Here is a 17,661-nt window from a genome sequence, read left to right as displayed (position 1 = left end):
GGGAATTTGGTAGTCAATGGGCTGATGTTGAAACTGATAACGGTTTGAATATGATACTAATGTGACTGTACGGTCTATGTTCACTACAATCAAGAATACATTTGTATTGCATTACACGATTACCAGTTAATAGGAAATCAAAAGACATGTGATACATACATAATGGTTCTTGGCACTAAATCAAATATTTTTTCTTTTTCTTTTCTTCTTCTAGGAACCTGTTTCCGAAGCGGTACGTTGAGACGCATATAACGGAAGACGGACACGTGGTCACCAAATTACCTCATAAGCATGTGAGTGCAAGAAGGCAGTATCGTAAATTCTTTCCCAAAACATCCTTTTATTCATGGATGAACTTAACAATGTCATCTGCTGAGAACCAAAGGGATATTTATTTATGTTATTGTAAACCAGACTCTTTAATTTAGTGTCTAGACTCTAGCAAATGAGCAACAGCTCATTTTTTTTTATAATTTCTTTCTTCAATTTAATCATTTTTTTGTCAAGAACTTCCCAAATCTGGAACTCATAAATTGTGTTTTTTTTAAAAGTAATTCAACAAAAAGTTAACCTTCTTCTGGGCCCTGTTTCATAAAACTTGTTATCACTAACAAGTTACAATAACTGTAATAAGCTACTGAAATTGTGGCATTTGATTGGCTGAGAGCAAATTTGTCATGGAAATTCAGCATGTGTTATTTATGACAAGTTTTATGAAACATGCCCTGGTTCTCAATAGATCATAGATGATATACTCTCATACAATTTTTTTTCTTCAGATGCTGTTCAGTCTTGATTTTAATATTTTTTTAACGGGAGAGTTTATATATGCATTTGAGCAAATTAAAACGTTTTTCAAAAGATGTGATGCTGTATGGATAGCAAAGTTATATGAATTTTGAAAGGATAGTGAAGCGATTAAAAATATTGTGAATTAGGGGTGATTAGAATCCAAGAATGAAATATGTGGGAACGCAATGCTCAGTTCATCGCACTTAGCAGTACCAAATTTCTGGAAACGAGATGCACCAAGGTTTTTAATCAGTCGGTAGTGATTAAAGCCATTCGGTAGTGGTTAAGCCAGTTGGTAGTGATTAAGATTATGCCAAGTAATCAAATAGTGAAGTAAGATTCCATTACCTTTCAACTAAAAGGTAAATGATTCTCCATCTACATGTACCTGTATGTTGCAAGAATGTACAGACCAATGACATTCTAAGTACATTTCTGGTATTTACTTTTTATTTCCACAGCATCATTGCTATTACCACGGAGAAGTGAGAGAAGGCAATATATCTTCAGTTGCAATAAGCACATGCAATGGTTTGAGGTAAGCATTCAGTCATTAAATACTGATATATCTTTGAATGGGGAGAACGTAATAGTAGCGTTAAGTACTTTATGCAGAATTCACTCCCTTATGGCGCTTGGCAGTCATATAGTTTATAGGATTCTAAGAAAAGGATGCCACTTTACACAGAGTTGATGCTCTTGTGGCTCTCTTCAGGGGGTTTTATTGATGAAACTCCATAAAACTTTAGAGCACTTGAGTACCGGTATAGATAATGCCCTTGGAGCAATTATTATGCCGTACAAATTCTCAGGAACTAACAGTTTGTTTTTACACAGAATTGAGGCCATTCTCACTATGAGCAATTGTTTTGTTGGTGGAAGAATTTGAGAAATGTAACAGCACCCAGGTAATGCCCACTGACTCTGTTGAGAACCAAAAGGGCATTAAGTCTGTGTTTAAGTAATGAATTAATGCCTTTCTGGCTCCAGAGGACATACTATTATAATAGTTTCCGTTGAGAGCTCAGAAGGGTATTGACCAATGGCATTTTATATAGAATCAAGGCTCCTCCTGGCAGTCATTACATTGTAAGAATTTCTGGAAACAAACAGCACTTTACACAGAATTTACACCTTTCTAACTATGAGCAACGGCACTTAACATAGAGTTGACACCTTCCTTAATCATAAGCAACAGCACTTTACACAGAATTTACACCTTCCTAACTACATTGTATGAGCAACGGCACTTAACAGAGAGTTTGAGCAGTTATTATTTTGATGAAATTTCAGGGAACTAACAATGCTTTACACAGAGCTCATGCCCCTTTCATAGCTCTGAGCATTTATATTGATATAAAATCAGGTGGAAAACTAATGGCAATTTAGAAAGAATGTCTTTCAGGATCCTGAGATCCTTGCATTGTTAGGAAGAACTCAAGGAAAGGACCAGTAGGAATTTGAATAAGATCCAGGAAGTTTCATTTAATTTTCATATTATGTAGTTTTTTTAAAGATCAAGTGTAATTGTTAGGTGAAATTTCAACAAGTTTATGAACTCTGAGCATTATGCACCCTCACTTAATTATTATTGATATAGTCTATCCAGGGATATGAGAGTTAAAACACCCACCTCCCTGGTCTATCGACATACAAGTTAAAGATATCATGTTCTTTTGTGGTTTGGGGATCAAGTATGATAATTGTAAGTCTCATAGTAATAAGGAAATGCAATATGATTCTGTTCAACTTTTGAATAAACCAAAGAATAATCATAGATCAAATGTAATTGTGAGGAGAAATTAAAACAAGTCTGAATACTGAAGCATCTTTACTTAATTATTATTGCTATAGTCATATCACCAGTCACCACACAAGTTACAGAAATCGAGGTCTCTTGTGGTTTGAGGATCAAGTATGATAATTGGAACTCTTATAGTAATAAGGAAATGCAATTTGAATCTGTTAAACTTTTAAATATAGATAGAAACAAAAGAAGACTCGTAGATGAGGCAAAATGAACAGGTGCATGGCATTGTGGAAGTCTTGGTATTTTCATGTCAGTATAAAGTTCAGAGACATGCATGTGTGACGAATGGATTTTGGGATAATTGCAAATGAGAATTTTTCCTAATTATTTAAATAGTTGCAACGCTCTTGAGTGTAGATTCTATCAGGTGATTCACATACAGGCTTAACTCAGCCCACTTAACTTTAACGATGTAATGACTGTGACCTTCTCAACACCCTCGTTACTTGCAGACCATGCCTTGAAGGGTGGTCTTTAGAACCTTGAGGATGGGTGCTTGTTGGTATTGCCATCATCATTCTTAGACACCACGTGTCTCTTATAGCCTCCATAACCAACATGAACATGTACATTAGCCTGTTCACACTACAAAAAAAATTATACGAAACTTGTAATAATGTTATAAATACAGTGTGTAAAGAATCGTTGTATGACAAAAGGAGTGTACAGACTAGAAAACGACATCATGTCAAGAAACTAATTTTGAAAAGGTCAATTTGACATGGCAGCTGGCCAATCAGCAGTGCGCGCTGAAATAAGCCCCTCCCAGTTATATGATTTTTGTAGGATAAGGCGTTCAGACTAGAGAGGAGGTTGATTGTTCAACAAGTTTGCGTTCAAAATGATGCTCAATCAGGCGTTTCGCTATGCTATGGTTCATTCTACCACATTTCTTTATGCAATGTTCAGACAAGGGAAAAATTATATGATCGTGTATAGCTATATTCAGTCCTTATTTAGCTGTACGATTCTTGTCTAGCTATGTGATTGTGGTAGTCCTATCTCACTGTAACTAAGTCTGAAGCCCCAGTCAGACAGAACACATTTAACCATCATCAGTCACCACCTGAGTTATGCTCAGTTTTCTGTATTACCTGTGATACTTTAAGAAGTAGATTTAAAGGAAACAGATTTTTGCAATTCATTAAAGATAATGAATATGATCACATGGTATTTCCTTATTATTGTAACTAACCAAGTAACCATTGTGGTAGTTGGTCTTCAATGACATTTTGTGTGATAAGATTACATGTAATGTATGTGCAGCTGTGATAATTATCAGTTGCGAGGCCACGATGGGAGCATTCATGTACCAGATTTAACTTGAAGATCATCATTGTACATTACCTTTTCTCAGTTACTGCGCACTAGAGAGAGATGGGTAATTCCATATATTAGGGACCCAATTTGTGACATTTTTGGTATCCCTGTTACATAAGGAACCTACATTCCTTTTTTTTGTGGCTCTGAGTAAAGACTTGAATAGTGGAGTGAGATGGTAAAGTGGTTCTGGGTATGAGGATGCAATATTATGCTTGGAAATCACTTTACCTTTAAATGTAACAGGGACACCAAAAATTTCACAAAGTGGGTCTCTTATTTATGGAATTACCCATATATTCGTTAGCTTCACACTTTAAAAGTTTACTTGAAGCTATAGTATAAACCACTAGTTAAGCGTGATAACTGCGGAGCGTTGCGGAGCGAAAGCAGTTTACTTTGAGGTTACGTCAGCTTGTAGTTAAAATGACTGCTTACCCCGACTTGTAGTGTAAAAACTTTGAATACTTGTTTCGGTCCCATGTGTAATCTTATCATTGTTCAAGTGGAACATTGTTTATTATCCCTTTACTCAAGGAATGCCAGGCAACGTCTTTTTAGTTGATTTTATACATTAAAGTTATGTAAGTACACATTTATCAATTTTCCAGGTGATTAGTACACTTTAAAGCCCATCTGCAATACTTATAGCTACTTGCGCCCTCTATACAGCCAACAGTGCCTAAGCGGTACCCGTTGATCCCCCATTATGCACTTTTTCTTATGTTAATTGAGAGCTGATTTGATGAGATAACCACCTGCCAGTGACCTCGCAGGGAGGTCTAATCCCTCCATGCCAAACTAGTACAGAGGTGCTGTAAGAAGTACTGAAAAAATGATTTGAAACTAATGTGAACAAACCCTTAGAATGAATGAGAAGACCTTCCTTCAATGACATGCTGCTTGTGTGTCCTTTCAAACTGATAGTTTTCTCATGTGACATGATGTGACCTTGTATTGAATCTACACTGGGATCTAAAGTAGTGTCTTCATTAACTTAAAGAGAAATGAAAGTAGAGTACTGGTTAAAGAGAAGGTTGCGTTCTGGGAAAGATAAAAAATATATTTGGGAGCTTCCTCATAGTTTCTATGTCAGCTAGGAAGAATATTATCGTAGAAAATAATATTCCCTAAATGGATTGCGATGCTAGTGTCATCATATTAAAAAAAAGGATAGGAAATAGTTATAAAGTTTGGTCCAAATATTAATGTGTAGTCCCACACATCAATTTTTAGGTGCAATCCATGTGGTTTTAGCAAGATTATTGCTTTTCATATGATCATTCCAAAACTCAACATACATACATACAAACATACACCAATTCCTAAAATAATCAGCCTTTTCCAGTTGCTTAATTCCACACAGTTTCTTTTACAATGAATCACATGACCAGACCTAGCTCAACTATAGCTTTAAGCTGAAAAAAAGTGAGCTTTCTTACTTTTTATGAAATTCTTGTACTAAAGGATATCAAAAACGCAATACATACGATAAGGATTACTAAAAAGAATGCTCTCATGTTTCACAAATAACTAGAATTTGATCGAAACTTTTGAACCATATTTTACTATTCAATGTCATGTTTTGTGGAGTCCAATATAATCAACTCCCTTCGGTGTGACATGTCATGAGCACCATTATATTGACATCAGACCTTGAAACTACATTATTTTGTCAAAAATGCTTTTTCGCCAGATAGATTTGTTATCCCGAGGCCATTGTGATGATTTGGTTAAGTAATTCAGCGTTTTTATGAATCATGTTCCATTTATTTGGAGAATGTCTATCCCATCTCCATATTTGAGGCCTTTTTGTTGATTTGGTTAAGTAATTCAGCGTTTTTATGAATCATGTTCCATTTATTTGGAGAACGTCTATCCCATCTCCATATTTGAGGCCTTTTTGTTGATTTGGTTAAGTAATTCAGTGCTCTTATAAATCATGTTCCATTTATTAAGGGAATGTCTATCCCATCTCCGTGTACATGCAAGAAGAGATTCTGTAAATCTACTGTGTTCATATCTAATGAAGATGGGCATCTCAAAAAAATGAATATTTTAGGGACTTTGTGACTTATGCAATAATCTCAATAACATTAGGTCATACTTTTTTTTTGTTTCTCTCTTTAGCCCTACCTAACTCCCTCTCTTCCTTTTCTTCCTCCTGCCTCTTTCTGATGTTCTCTCTCCATTTCTCCATTTTTATTATACGTTCTATCTTTTAGTGTCTCTTTCTCAGTCTGCCTGTGTCTCTTTCTCATCACCATATGCTTATAAGAGGAGAACCCTCAGGTTTTCAGGTCTAATGAAGATAAGCATCTCACAGTGCTGAACATTTTAAATACTTGGTTACTCACATGACCTCGACAATTATTAATACAGTTTTTACTCTTCATCTCTCTCTTTCTTTTTTTCTTTTTCTTTCTTGCACTCTCTTCATCATCTTTTCTGCCTCTATCTTTCTCTTCTCCAACTCTCTCCTTCAGTATAGTTTTTGTCGTTAACCAAAACACTTTTGTGAATTTCCAAGGCACTTGGTTGGTTGGTTTCCCAGTGCTAAATTGCCTTTATATACCTTGAATATACCTTGAACGCCACACCTCGCTATCATGGTGATGAAGATACAATAGATATATAGAAGTGTCTGTTTTTATTCACAGTGTTAAAATCAGAGAATGATTTTATGTAGTACCCTATTCCCTTTGATAAATCAATCATTGAAGATATTTTTTCTTTGTTTTTGTATTTACAGTGGTATGGTGCATGTAGATGGGGAGGCTTTGGCAGTAGAACCTCTGGAGGGGTCGCCAAGGCAACATGTTGTTTATCATCAGAAGGATGTAGTTAGCAATGGAGAGAAATTGGGTGAGAAGTGGTCCTTTGTATTGTGTTTAATTAGCCATTGATATCATTTGAGTCGAGCCTCAAGCGTCTTAAATCTGTGTAGAAGTAAAACTATTGTGGCTCCAAATAAACATTGTACAGCGAAACCTGTCTATGAAGACCACCCAAGGGAGACAAGAAAAGTGGTCTTTATAGGCAGGTGATATTCATGTACAGGTTCCATAAGTACATGTTTCAATGAGAAACCATTTTCAAGGGAAACAAACAATTTGGTCTCTGTAGACAGGTGATCTTTCTATACAGGTGGTCACTAAAGCAGGTTTGACTATACGGTATAAAGGTGTGTCGATGTGTTTTAAGCAAACTACTGTACATGGCAACATTGTGCCATAGATTCAGACCATGACTTTTTGCTTTCATCTGTGAGAAGTGGCATTGTGGCCAGGGAAAGGTCAGACTTTGGAACAGTTCTCAACCTTGATTGGGCCAGGGCTTTAGTGTTTATCTGAGGTGATATATATCTCTACAGTTGTATAATTGATCTAAATTTGTAAAGGATACCAAGGATAAATCACTGTGCCTGGAAAGACACACTCCCAGAAGATACATTGTGTAATGAATTTTAACAATTGTTTAATGTATACAACTTGTATATGTATATGTATATTGTTTCAAGAAAAGTATCGTGTTTGATAGTTTCTAATGAGCAAGTTATCATAACATTTGATTATTGTTCCACTTTCATTGTCTCATATTCTTAATTTGTGAATATAAACCACCTTCATAGTAATCAATGCTTCTTTGTGAATTAAAGAGAAAAAAGTTCCTGAATATGTTTTCACTTGTAATAAGAAAATCACAGTCCACTAAAGAGGAAATACAACTTGGCTATATTGGTTTCTAAACTTTCTATTCAGACTTCCCTTGAGAATTATCACTTTATGGTAATACATCCAAAGCCCCCAAACCCCAAGATTATTCTTGTTGAACCATGACTGTCATACACGCGCAGACCTTTAATTTCACCAGACAGGCCAAGAATGTTGATGAAGCATAGATGTAAATTGGATTTATCAAAGCTCTTTCTCAGACCCCTTTCAACATGAGGTCAAATTTTCTTTCATCATGTGCAGGAATGCCCTAACTGAACTCATCTGGATAAGACATGAATGTTGTTGAAAGTAGAATATAAATTAGATTTTATTCAAGCTCTTTCTCAGACCAACTACAAGAGAACATGGTCTAAGATCGTGAGTAAGAAAACCTTGAATTGAGTTAGACAGGAAGAACATGTTGTTGAAACTTGAATCTAAATTAGATTTATTCAAGCTCTTTCTCAGACCATCAAAATGAGGTCATGTTTACTGGTATTAGGTATAGGAATGTCACTCATGTAGTCCCACTAATGCTAATTCTTGTTACAGGTTTCGACAGGGTGGCCTCTCTCTGGGGAATGCATTTCTAGTCTTTGTCTTGCTCATGGGACCATAGATGCATTCAGATTCAATATTATTTTCAAAACCAGTCTGTGTTAACAAAGTGATAATATTAATCACATGAAAAATGAATTCTACTATGCACCTGTATTGAATGTATATTTCTATTTTTTCTAATATTGAATCAAGTTGAATCTCATGTGAAACTGCATTCACTGATAACTCTCAGGATTCTCACCCCCCCCCCCCCCCCCCCCCCCGCTTATTATCAGGAATGAATAATTTACAGGTTTGATTTTTAGTGTTGAGTCCTGATCTGATTATTTATGTCTTGTAAAAACAAAAGTACCAGAATAAGTCACATTTTTGGGGGCCTTTAAAAAAAAAATCGAGGTCAACCAGAAATGTGAAGTTATTTATCTGTCAAAAGAGATACTAACCACTTTATACCATCCTTTTTATGACAGTGATGGATATGAAGTATGAATCTGTTGGAGAACTGCCGGACATTTCAAGTAAACAGCGCCACCGTAGGGATATCTTATCCGAGACTAAATACGTTGAATTAGCCATCGTCAATGATGATGCTGAGGTGAGTAATGCAAAGCAAACAAAACTTATAAAGTACATTAATATACAATATAATTTCCTCTTTTTAAAAATAAAGGACGATTGTTCTAAATTGATAATTTGTTGAACGATAAAGAAGTGACTATTACAAGTTGTTGGATTCTACTGCTTATTCACATTTGGGTAATCCATAAGTTAGGGGCCCACTTTGTGACATTTTTGATGTCCCTGTTACACGTATTTGTGGCTCCGAATAAAACTTAAATATGGGAGTGAGATTGTTAAGTGATTTCCAAGCATACAATTGCATCCTCATACCTAGAATCATTTAACAATCATACTCCACTATTCAAATTTTTACTCAGAGCCACAAATACGTGTCTGAAGATGTAATCAAGGGCCTAATGCATGCACTGGTATCAAATTGGCAACTTTTTGATACAAGATTTCTCCTATTGAGATTCCTCTATGTATAACCCTCTAAGCATAAAATTAGAGTTTAGAAAGAAGAAATTCTACACTTATAGTTGGTAAAATCACATTGATTAATTATATAGGTCATCAATGAATGAATTGTTTTGAAGATGGAATCTACAACAGTTTTAATCAATCAACATTTATAAGACGTTAAATGATGTCATTTATAACAGCCCTTATCATGTTATCTTATCTCAAAACCTTTGAACATATATCAATGTAACAAAGTTGGAAGAACAATTCAGTGCTGATTATAGTTGTAATTCTTTTTAGCAAACTCAGTGATTTACACTGAGATTGCAAACTCAGTGATTTACACTGATTTTATATCATTAGCTGATTTTAACCTTAATATTTATGTTTCATGACTAGTAATTAGCCAAACTCAGTGATTTACACTGATTTTATATCATTAGCTGATTTTAACCTTAATATTTATGTTTCATGACTAGTAATTAGCCAAACATTCAAGTTAAAATACCTGTACAAACTTGTTACTGCTAAAATATGCACTTCTTTACAGTTTCATTCTATATTGACATAATTTTGTTTTTGTCATGCAGTTCCGGCTACGAGGAGGTATAGCGGCTGTACAAGAGAGAAGCAAACAACTTGTAAATGCTATGGATATGGTAAATATGATGTGTGATATCTGGTTATTTTAAAGCCTGTCTGCACTAGTTTGACCAGGAGGAATTAGACCTCTCTTTGTGGTCACTGACAGGTGAGGTTGTTATCTCATCAAATCAGCTCTCAATTAACATAAGAAAAAGGGGATCATGGGGGACCAATGGTAACCGCTTAGGCATTGTTTGCTATATAGAGGGCGCATGAAGCTACAAGTAGTGCAGACAGGCTTTAAATGATGGAATTGGTAGGAACTTTAGAGATGGAGAAGTCAGTGTCCTGTTGGCCTGACACAAGTTTAATCCTTCAGTTACAGAATGACATGTGTATGAGAAGAAGCCTTCTTTTGAAGCCACATTTCAAGTACAGATTCAATCCCTTTTAATTCTAGTTACTGCAAATGTACTAAATCAAACTGATTTCTTGAATGCAGCTTTACAGAGCACTGAACGTCAGGATAGCCCTGGTTAACGTGGAAGTTTGGACGAGTCCGCAGATAGAGATTACCCATGATGCTACTGCAAACCTCGGAAGATTCCAGATCTGGAGGAAAGAGTTGTACTCTCCAAGGATGCATAATGACAATGCTCAGCTCATCACGTAAGAAACATGACAATAGGCCTGTCCTCATCAGCTCAAGATTGCCAAATATCCCGCTATTTCAATTATCCAGTTAATTAGCTGGATATTTGGTTGAGATAATCATCCCAAGATATCTCAGGCTATTTTGCAAAATATCCCGCTATTTGTCCGGTGCGTCTTGACCAGCCCGAAGACTCACACTATGCGCGAACGCTGAGCAAAATATCTTGAGCTAATTTCTGGAGCTCCAGTCTCGAGCTGATGAAGGCGCGATTTGTAACTTCAGGATTATTTCCCAATCAGAAATAGTGGGCTATTTGGCAATCTCGAGCTGATGAAGACATACCTAATGTTTGATTGAGGTTATCAAATCTTTTATAGAATATTAATAAGTTCTCATCTTCAAATTGGCAACACTTCTCTTTTTTCTTTCATTGCTTTAATGTCCTGATATAAAGTATATTATATCTATAGAAAACATGGAAAGGAATGGTCGAAAGACTTAAAACGGCACTGATTTGTTTGGATAAAAAGGGATTTTACACTCTTGTCCATGTTGTCAATTTAAGTACCTGACCTGAAATTTTCTTTTACAAATCCCTTACATCTGACACCATATAGTAATGCAAAAAAAATGGACACATTGTTGGCAGATTATTGTTCTTCATCTTCCTTTTTTAATATCCTTTTTTTTGTTGCTAAATGCTTTTTCTGCTCTTCTGTTTTTGTCGTCTGAAAGAATGAAAAAATCACTGAGCCAAACCACAAAATGTGGGCCAATGTTCGGAATGGCTAATTTTTCATCCTTAGATTTTTCATATTTTTTCTTTCTGCATAGTGGCATGTTATACTTGTAATCCTCAAGAAACAAAGGAAAATTTGGAAGAAAAACAAAAAACTCCGGTAAAGAAAAGAGACAATGAATCGGTAGAGTTATAGTATATTTGTAAAGCGCTAAGAGACATTTGTATTAAGCGCTATCATAAAAATTAAATATTATTTTTTATTTTTATTAGAGTTGTTTGGCAATTGTAAAATCTTTGATTTGATTGTCCTTTTTAAAATGTGAATTTTGATTTTATTGGATCAATTTTAAAGCAATCCAAAGATTATGTTGCAATCTATTATATTTTAAAGACCATCAATACTACTGGGCCAGAAGGGATTAGACCACACAGCAAGGTCACTTACAGGTGGCTATCTCATTAACTTGGCTCTCAACTAACATAAGAAAAAGAGGATCATGGGGGGAACAACAGGCACCGATTTGGGAAGTTTTCTATATAGAGGGAGCAAGTAGCTACAAGTAGGACAGTGAGGCTTTAATTTCTGTTCAATATTTCAAAGCTCATAATTTTCAAACCAGTTATAAAGAAGGGCTGCGAAGAAAGAGAGAGTGGAGGATTTAAAAGAAGAAAAGAAAAACATCTTGCAAGCAACTTTCAAAATTGAAGATGAAACCTGTGGCTAGTAGCTTTCTATGATATGAAAACAAGTAAAAACATATGAATTATCACATTTGTTCTTGTAGAGGAATACCTTTCCAAGACAGCATTGTTGGTATGGCTGAGCATGGGAAAATGTGCACCGAAGACAAGTCATGTGGAGTTAACACAGTAAGTCATATCTTTTAAAGGTATAGACCAGTTCTGGTCATGCGATTGCGTTGTGAAAGAAACGTTGTGGAATCGATCAGAAAAGGTTGATCATCTAGCATATAAGTATTGGTGTGTATTGCAAGGTTCTGGAAATGGTAAGAAATTGGGCCCAGTCTTGGTAAAGTTACAAGCACTGTACACAGAAAGATGTATATGGGACTATGCCACACGTGCGCGATATCTATCCGGTCTGGATAGATATGATAATTTACCAAATATATCAATTAGTAGGCGGTTTCCCGGCAAAATTTGTATCATCGAAGCATATTCTTTCACATGATTGGTAATAAGAGCTTCCATTTCATTTTTTTTGAGAGGGGGCGTTTCCAAAACTTGTCTGTACCTTTTACAATAGTCAAAGGAGAATGAAGAAACAATTGTGCTAATGAATGTGGTAGTAGTGTTAATCATGACTGCTGCTTATAGCACATTCCAGATTATCAATCAAAGTGCATTAGCATATACATGTACTTTATGTATCTGTGTGGTCATTGCAATTATGGTTAGTCTTTAAAGTGATAAAGACATGTACATTTAGTCATTATTATAGTTTTGTTGATTGCTATTCTGCATTCATTGCAGGCCCTTCTCCAGTATTTATTGTAACAGTGATGAAGATGATGGTGATGATGATGATGATGGTGATGGTGATGAAGATGATGATGGTGATGGTGATGGTGATGATGGTGATGATGGTGATGATGATGATGGTGATGATAATGATGATGATGATGATGGTTAATGATGATTATAGTGATAGTACAATTGAAACCATTTTAATTTCAACAGTCATTGTTACACTGATATTGTCAATAGCATCATATTTATATAACAAATTAAAAAAAATAGTTGCAGGTGAAATAAATTGTCAAACAACGCACTTTATCTGTCCCACTCTCTTGTAGGACATTGAGCTCGAGCTATCCAAACAGGCTGTAATCCTTACTCATGAGATGGGGCATAACTTTGGTTTTCATCACAATGCTCAGACATGCTCCTGCCCTGATAAGTCTTGTATCATGGATGATATACTAGGGTGAGTAACCATGACAACCAGTATAAACTATTAGACCTCATGTTCATTTTTGTCAGTATTAAAATACAAGAAATGAATTAAACTTTTTGCAAATTGCAAATAAAATTAAGAATTCTGGATTTGTTTGTGCTTTATATATGTAGGTGCTTTACAGATATCATTATTACCCTGGTCATAGGATTCGTTCATGCACAGTGTGCACCATTTCCACTCCCTGGGGATTGTTCCTACCATATGGTCACTGTGAGGGCAAACTTTTGTGAAGTAATTAATTTCTGTCAGTACCCATTGACCCCATCCCTGTAGAGAGCAACATATGTAGGTTAATGTTCTTGCCAAAAGGACATGAGTGCTGCAGCTGTGGGATTGAACTGGGAACCTTCTGATCCATAGCCTGGTGACAAACAGTGTACCCACTAGACCACGACCTCTAATCCTATATATCAAACTGTTACCAGAACTCAAGATTATCTTAAAGAAAATGCTCTCCTTTAAACAACAAATTATGTATACAGTGAAACTTGTCTATGAAGACCACACATGGAGACAAGAAAAGTGGTCCTTATAGGCAGGTGGTCTTTATATACAGGGTCATTTAGTACATGTTTCAATGAGAAACCATTTTCAAGGGAAACAAAAAATGTGGTCTTTGTAGACAGGTGGTCTTTCTATACAGGTGGTCACTAAAGCAGGTTTGACTGTATATATATATATATAGGCATGAAGAAAATGGTCTAGGAACGTGAGACGTAGCTGTACTTTACAATTTTATTACGAGCTTTCGGCTTGTGAGCACTTTTATATATATATATATATATATATAATCACAAAATTGTTCAATATCCCTTCACCATTTTAATTGTGATTATCAATATTATAAAGCTTTCTTTCTTTTTAAATTGCAGAGAACCTCCTTCCACCCAGTTTTCTAGCTGTACTTTTGACACTATGCAGGAGGTGCTTCAAAAGGGGTACGGGGTGTGTCTCCTAGACTACCCGAAAGAGTTCTTCGGAGGACCGGTGTGTGGGAACAAGTTCTTAGAACCGGGAGAGGAGTGTGACTGTGGAACACCTGATGTAAGAACCCTGATACATTGACACAAATATATATAGATATATATATTAGATAGCTTAGACAGATACCGAGATGTGATTGGTCCAGAGCTCGTCACGTGATATCAATTGCGAGGATTCAAATTGTTATATTTTCCTGGCCGGTCACTTTTCGGTGTTATATTAACCAGCTGGTGAAATGAATATATTTTTAATCAATGCATGTCGCCCTCTTGAGGACTGTATTTCACTAATTACACACATAACACCATTACAGAGGGTCATTTTTTTTTTTCCCAAATTTTTTGTTGTTGATTTTTTTTACCCTTGAAAATTATTTTTCCACATTTTCTTTTTTTCCCAAAAAATGTTTTTTTGGGGTAAGAATTTTTTTTTTCAATTTTTTTTTTCCCCCAATTTTTGTATAATTTTTTGTTTTTAAGTTGTTTTTTTTTCTTGAACTGTCTCGACAGATTATTTTTCCGTAATTTTGATTGTCCCCGAAAAAAATAAAAATTTTTTGGGGAAAAAAAATGGACCCCCCCCCCCCCCCCCACAAAAAAAAACCAAGGCTATCTAATATAACAGTTATGGACTGGCAGGGGGTATATAACATTCTTTGGACCTGAAGGGAGTTATATTTTCCCTCAGCGCTGCACGCTTCGGGAAAATATAACCACTTGGGAAATATAACTCCCTTCAGGTCCAAAGAATGTTATATTACACCCCTTGCCAGTCAATAACTGTATAATATATATATAAAAACATTATATAAAGCCATTCAAGAGAGATACAAAGAACAGTGTTAAGGGCAAATGATCAAGATACGCAGGTTTAATTAGCACACATTTCAGTGAGAAAAACTGTCGAAGAGAAACTTAAAGTAAGGTAAAGATTGATAGTTAAAAAGATTGAATTGTTTCATGCCAAGTGTATGTGATATAATAGTAATGATAATAATGGTCATCTATACTGTGCTGTATACACTAAGAAGCTACATAGAGCTTACAATGTAAAAAAACAAAAACAGGAAAAAGACACACAAAATGACTAGCGATATGGAAAGAGATGGGTCTTCAGTTACTACACTGGTTATTGGATTCATTCTATACAATGTGCACTACCTCCACCCGCTGGGGAGTATTTCCACACATATGGACAACGGGAGGGCATCTATAGGCAATTACTATCACAAATTCAACCTACTGGGTCCTCATTTCTCTCCTGGGTATGGAGTGGCAAATGTAAATTAAAGTCTTGCCAAAGGACATAAGTGCTATGTCAGAGATCGGACCCACGTCCTTTGAAATCAAGTCAAGTCGTTTAACCACTCGACTATGACACTTCTACATGTCATGCCCCTCCGTCCTTCAGAGGAGGCATGATAGCTGAGTGGGTAGAGCAATGGTCTCGTAATCCGGTGACCCGGGTTCGAAACCAAGTCGATGCGCTATTGCTCTTTGGTAAGGCATTAATCCTCATTACCACGTCCCTTGGAGAGGACCTTAATTGGTCGGTCCTCTGGTTGTTTACTAACAAGCATTCATGCTTTCTTAGCAGTCGTGTAAAATATCCACTACTATCCACTACAATCTCTTTACAGGAATGTGATACTAAATGCTGCGTACCCGAGACCTGTAGGTTCCATGTGAATGCTACGTGTGCTGAAGGAGAATGCTGCGATAGTGAGTGTCAGATGTTATCAGCTGGTACCCTGTGCAGGGATAAATACAATCCATGTGATCTACCAGAGTACTGCACCGGAACTTCTGCTGAGGTAAGTACCATGTCCTCACTTTTCGGAGCAGGTGGCCCTGTTGCACAAAATTTACCATTGATGGTAACTTTGCCATCATTGGTAATTAACTACCATGGAAACCTTGATTTTGATTGGCTGTTGAGCCCTGTTACCATGGTAGTTGCCATTGATGGCAAAGTTACCATCAATTGTAAGTTTTATGCAACGGGCCCAGGTGGCTCTCGCTAATCAGGACCCCGTTGCATAAGACTTAGCATTGATGGTAACTTCCATGGAAACCTTGATTTGATTGACTGTTGAGTGATGTTGCCATGGTAGTCAATATCAATGGCAAAGTTACAATCTGGGCCCTGTGTTACAAAGAGTTGCGATTGATCAAAATCAATTGCAAGTCCTCAAATCAATCGCAAGTTAGCAGTCTCATATCTCTTATGTACATAGTGGCGATTGAGATCGATCGCAAATAAGTTGCAATTGATATCAACTCTTTGTAAGACGGGGCCCAATGGTAAGTTTTATGCAACCGGGACAAGAGAGGTTATGACACATGCGCCGGTGAAATTTGTTCCAATACTAGCCGACTTCTATCTTCAGCTTTGGGCCAAACAATATATACGGCAATTCTTTGCAGTGTGTCCTGCAGGACATATGTCTCTTTAGCCAATCAAAGAGTTATAAAAGCCAAGAAATATCATGAGGTATAAATAGAAAGGATATGTCTCCAGCTGTGGCTTTAAGACTTGTGTCGATCATTTGAAAAATATATTAAAAACAAGCGAGAGAGCCCTTACAGGAGTGTGTCTTATAGCCTTTGGGCATTTGATAATGCAAGAGTTTGAGAGACAATTTATCAATGTATCCATATTTAAGATGGTCACCTCCAAGTTTTCTGAAATGATGAATTATTTAATTTACTTGTACTGTGTGGAGTTCACTTGCCATACATCCGTTGTTGCTTTGTTAAGTGAACATTGGACTAGCGTTTGGATGGGAAGAGTATGTATACAATCTGATGTGTATCAGTATGTTGTTTAAATCTCTTGTAAATTTGTTGAGAACCTAACACTATACAGCTAACTCAAGAATGAAAGGTGGACTGGTTCAACTAGGGCCTTCATTGAATTCTTTTAGATGTAAGCTTTAATGTGTAACATTCCATAAATGGGGACAAATCAATTTTTCACTTATTGAAAAAATTACTAAACTTGCTAAGGATATGAATAATTCAATCGTTTACTGAATGTGGAAATATTTGCATTATGTTTCATTCCATTTTGCCAGTGCCCGGGTAACGTTTACCTCCAGAACGGAGAGAAGTGTGATCGGAGAAACTCTGATTCTCTCTGCTATGACGGGCAATGCCATAGCTACCAACAGCAATGTGAAGAAGTATGGGGTATTCAAAGATCACGTAAGTATATAGCCCCTTCCTTTTTAATGCATTCATCTTGTAAATCATATCTTTACCACAACAAAGTTAGTGAGGTTTTGATGAAAATAGGTTACAGAATGAATCAATTTGTTATTATATCACATATCTGAATGATAGTGATCAATTACTAAAGCTAGCATGCTTAAAATTTTGAATTGATGTTTGGGCAGGATCTTTAAAGCTTTATAAAGATTGCATGTATAAGGTGTTTTAGATGCCGTATCCCAAATATGAAACAATATCATTTTGTTTTTAATACTCTCGA

General features: G+C 36.1%; 1 protein-coding gene across 3 annotated transcripts in view; it reads left to right on the top strand.

Annotated features, from left to right (window-relative positions):
* Nucleotides 1–262: 262 nt before the first annotated feature.
* LOC756811 (disintegrin and metalloproteinase domain-containing protein 12) overlaps nucleotides 263–17,661 on the top strand; it is a 37,794-nt gene continuing 20,395 nt past the window's right edge. For all 3 annotated transcript variants that reach the window (XM_030986177.1, XM_030986176.1, XM_030986175.1), the window contains exons 1-11: nucleotides 263–293; nucleotides 1,254–1,330; nucleotides 6,675–6,787; nucleotides 8,670–8,794; nucleotides 9,813–9,881; nucleotides 10,310–10,476; nucleotides 11,990–12,074; nucleotides 13,022–13,152; nucleotides 14,058–14,229; nucleotides 15,809–15,982; nucleotides 17,246–17,375. In XM_030986177.1, the coding sequence (XP_030842037.1) occupies nucleotides 6,679–6,787; nucleotides 8,670–8,794; nucleotides 9,813–9,881; nucleotides 10,310–10,476; nucleotides 11,990–12,074; nucleotides 13,022–13,152; nucleotides 14,058–14,229; nucleotides 15,809–15,982; nucleotides 17,246–17,375 (1,162 nt within the window). In that variant the 5' untranslated portion in view covers nucleotides 263–293; nucleotides 1,254–1,330; nucleotides 6,675–6,678. The remainder of the gene's footprint in view (nucleotides 294–1,253; nucleotides 1,331–6,674; nucleotides 6,788–8,669; nucleotides 8,795–9,812; nucleotides 9,882–10,309; nucleotides 10,477–11,989; nucleotides 12,075–13,021; nucleotides 13,153–14,057; nucleotides 14,230–15,808; nucleotides 15,983–17,245; nucleotides 17,376–17,661) is intronic.

The sequence above is a fragment of the Strongylocentrotus purpuratus genome, unplaced genomic scaffold (assembly GCF_000002235.5).
Source record: "Strongylocentrotus purpuratus isolate Spur 01 unplaced genomic scaffold, Spur_5.0 spur5_scaffold_15, whole genome shotgun sequence".
NCBI classification, from domain to species: Eukaryota; Metazoa; Echinodermata; class Echinoidea; order Camarodonta; family Strongylocentrotidae; genus Strongylocentrotus; species Strongylocentrotus purpuratus.
The sequence above is the reverse complement of the archived record's forward strand: the minus strand, read 5'-3'. Positions and strand labels throughout refer to the sequence as shown.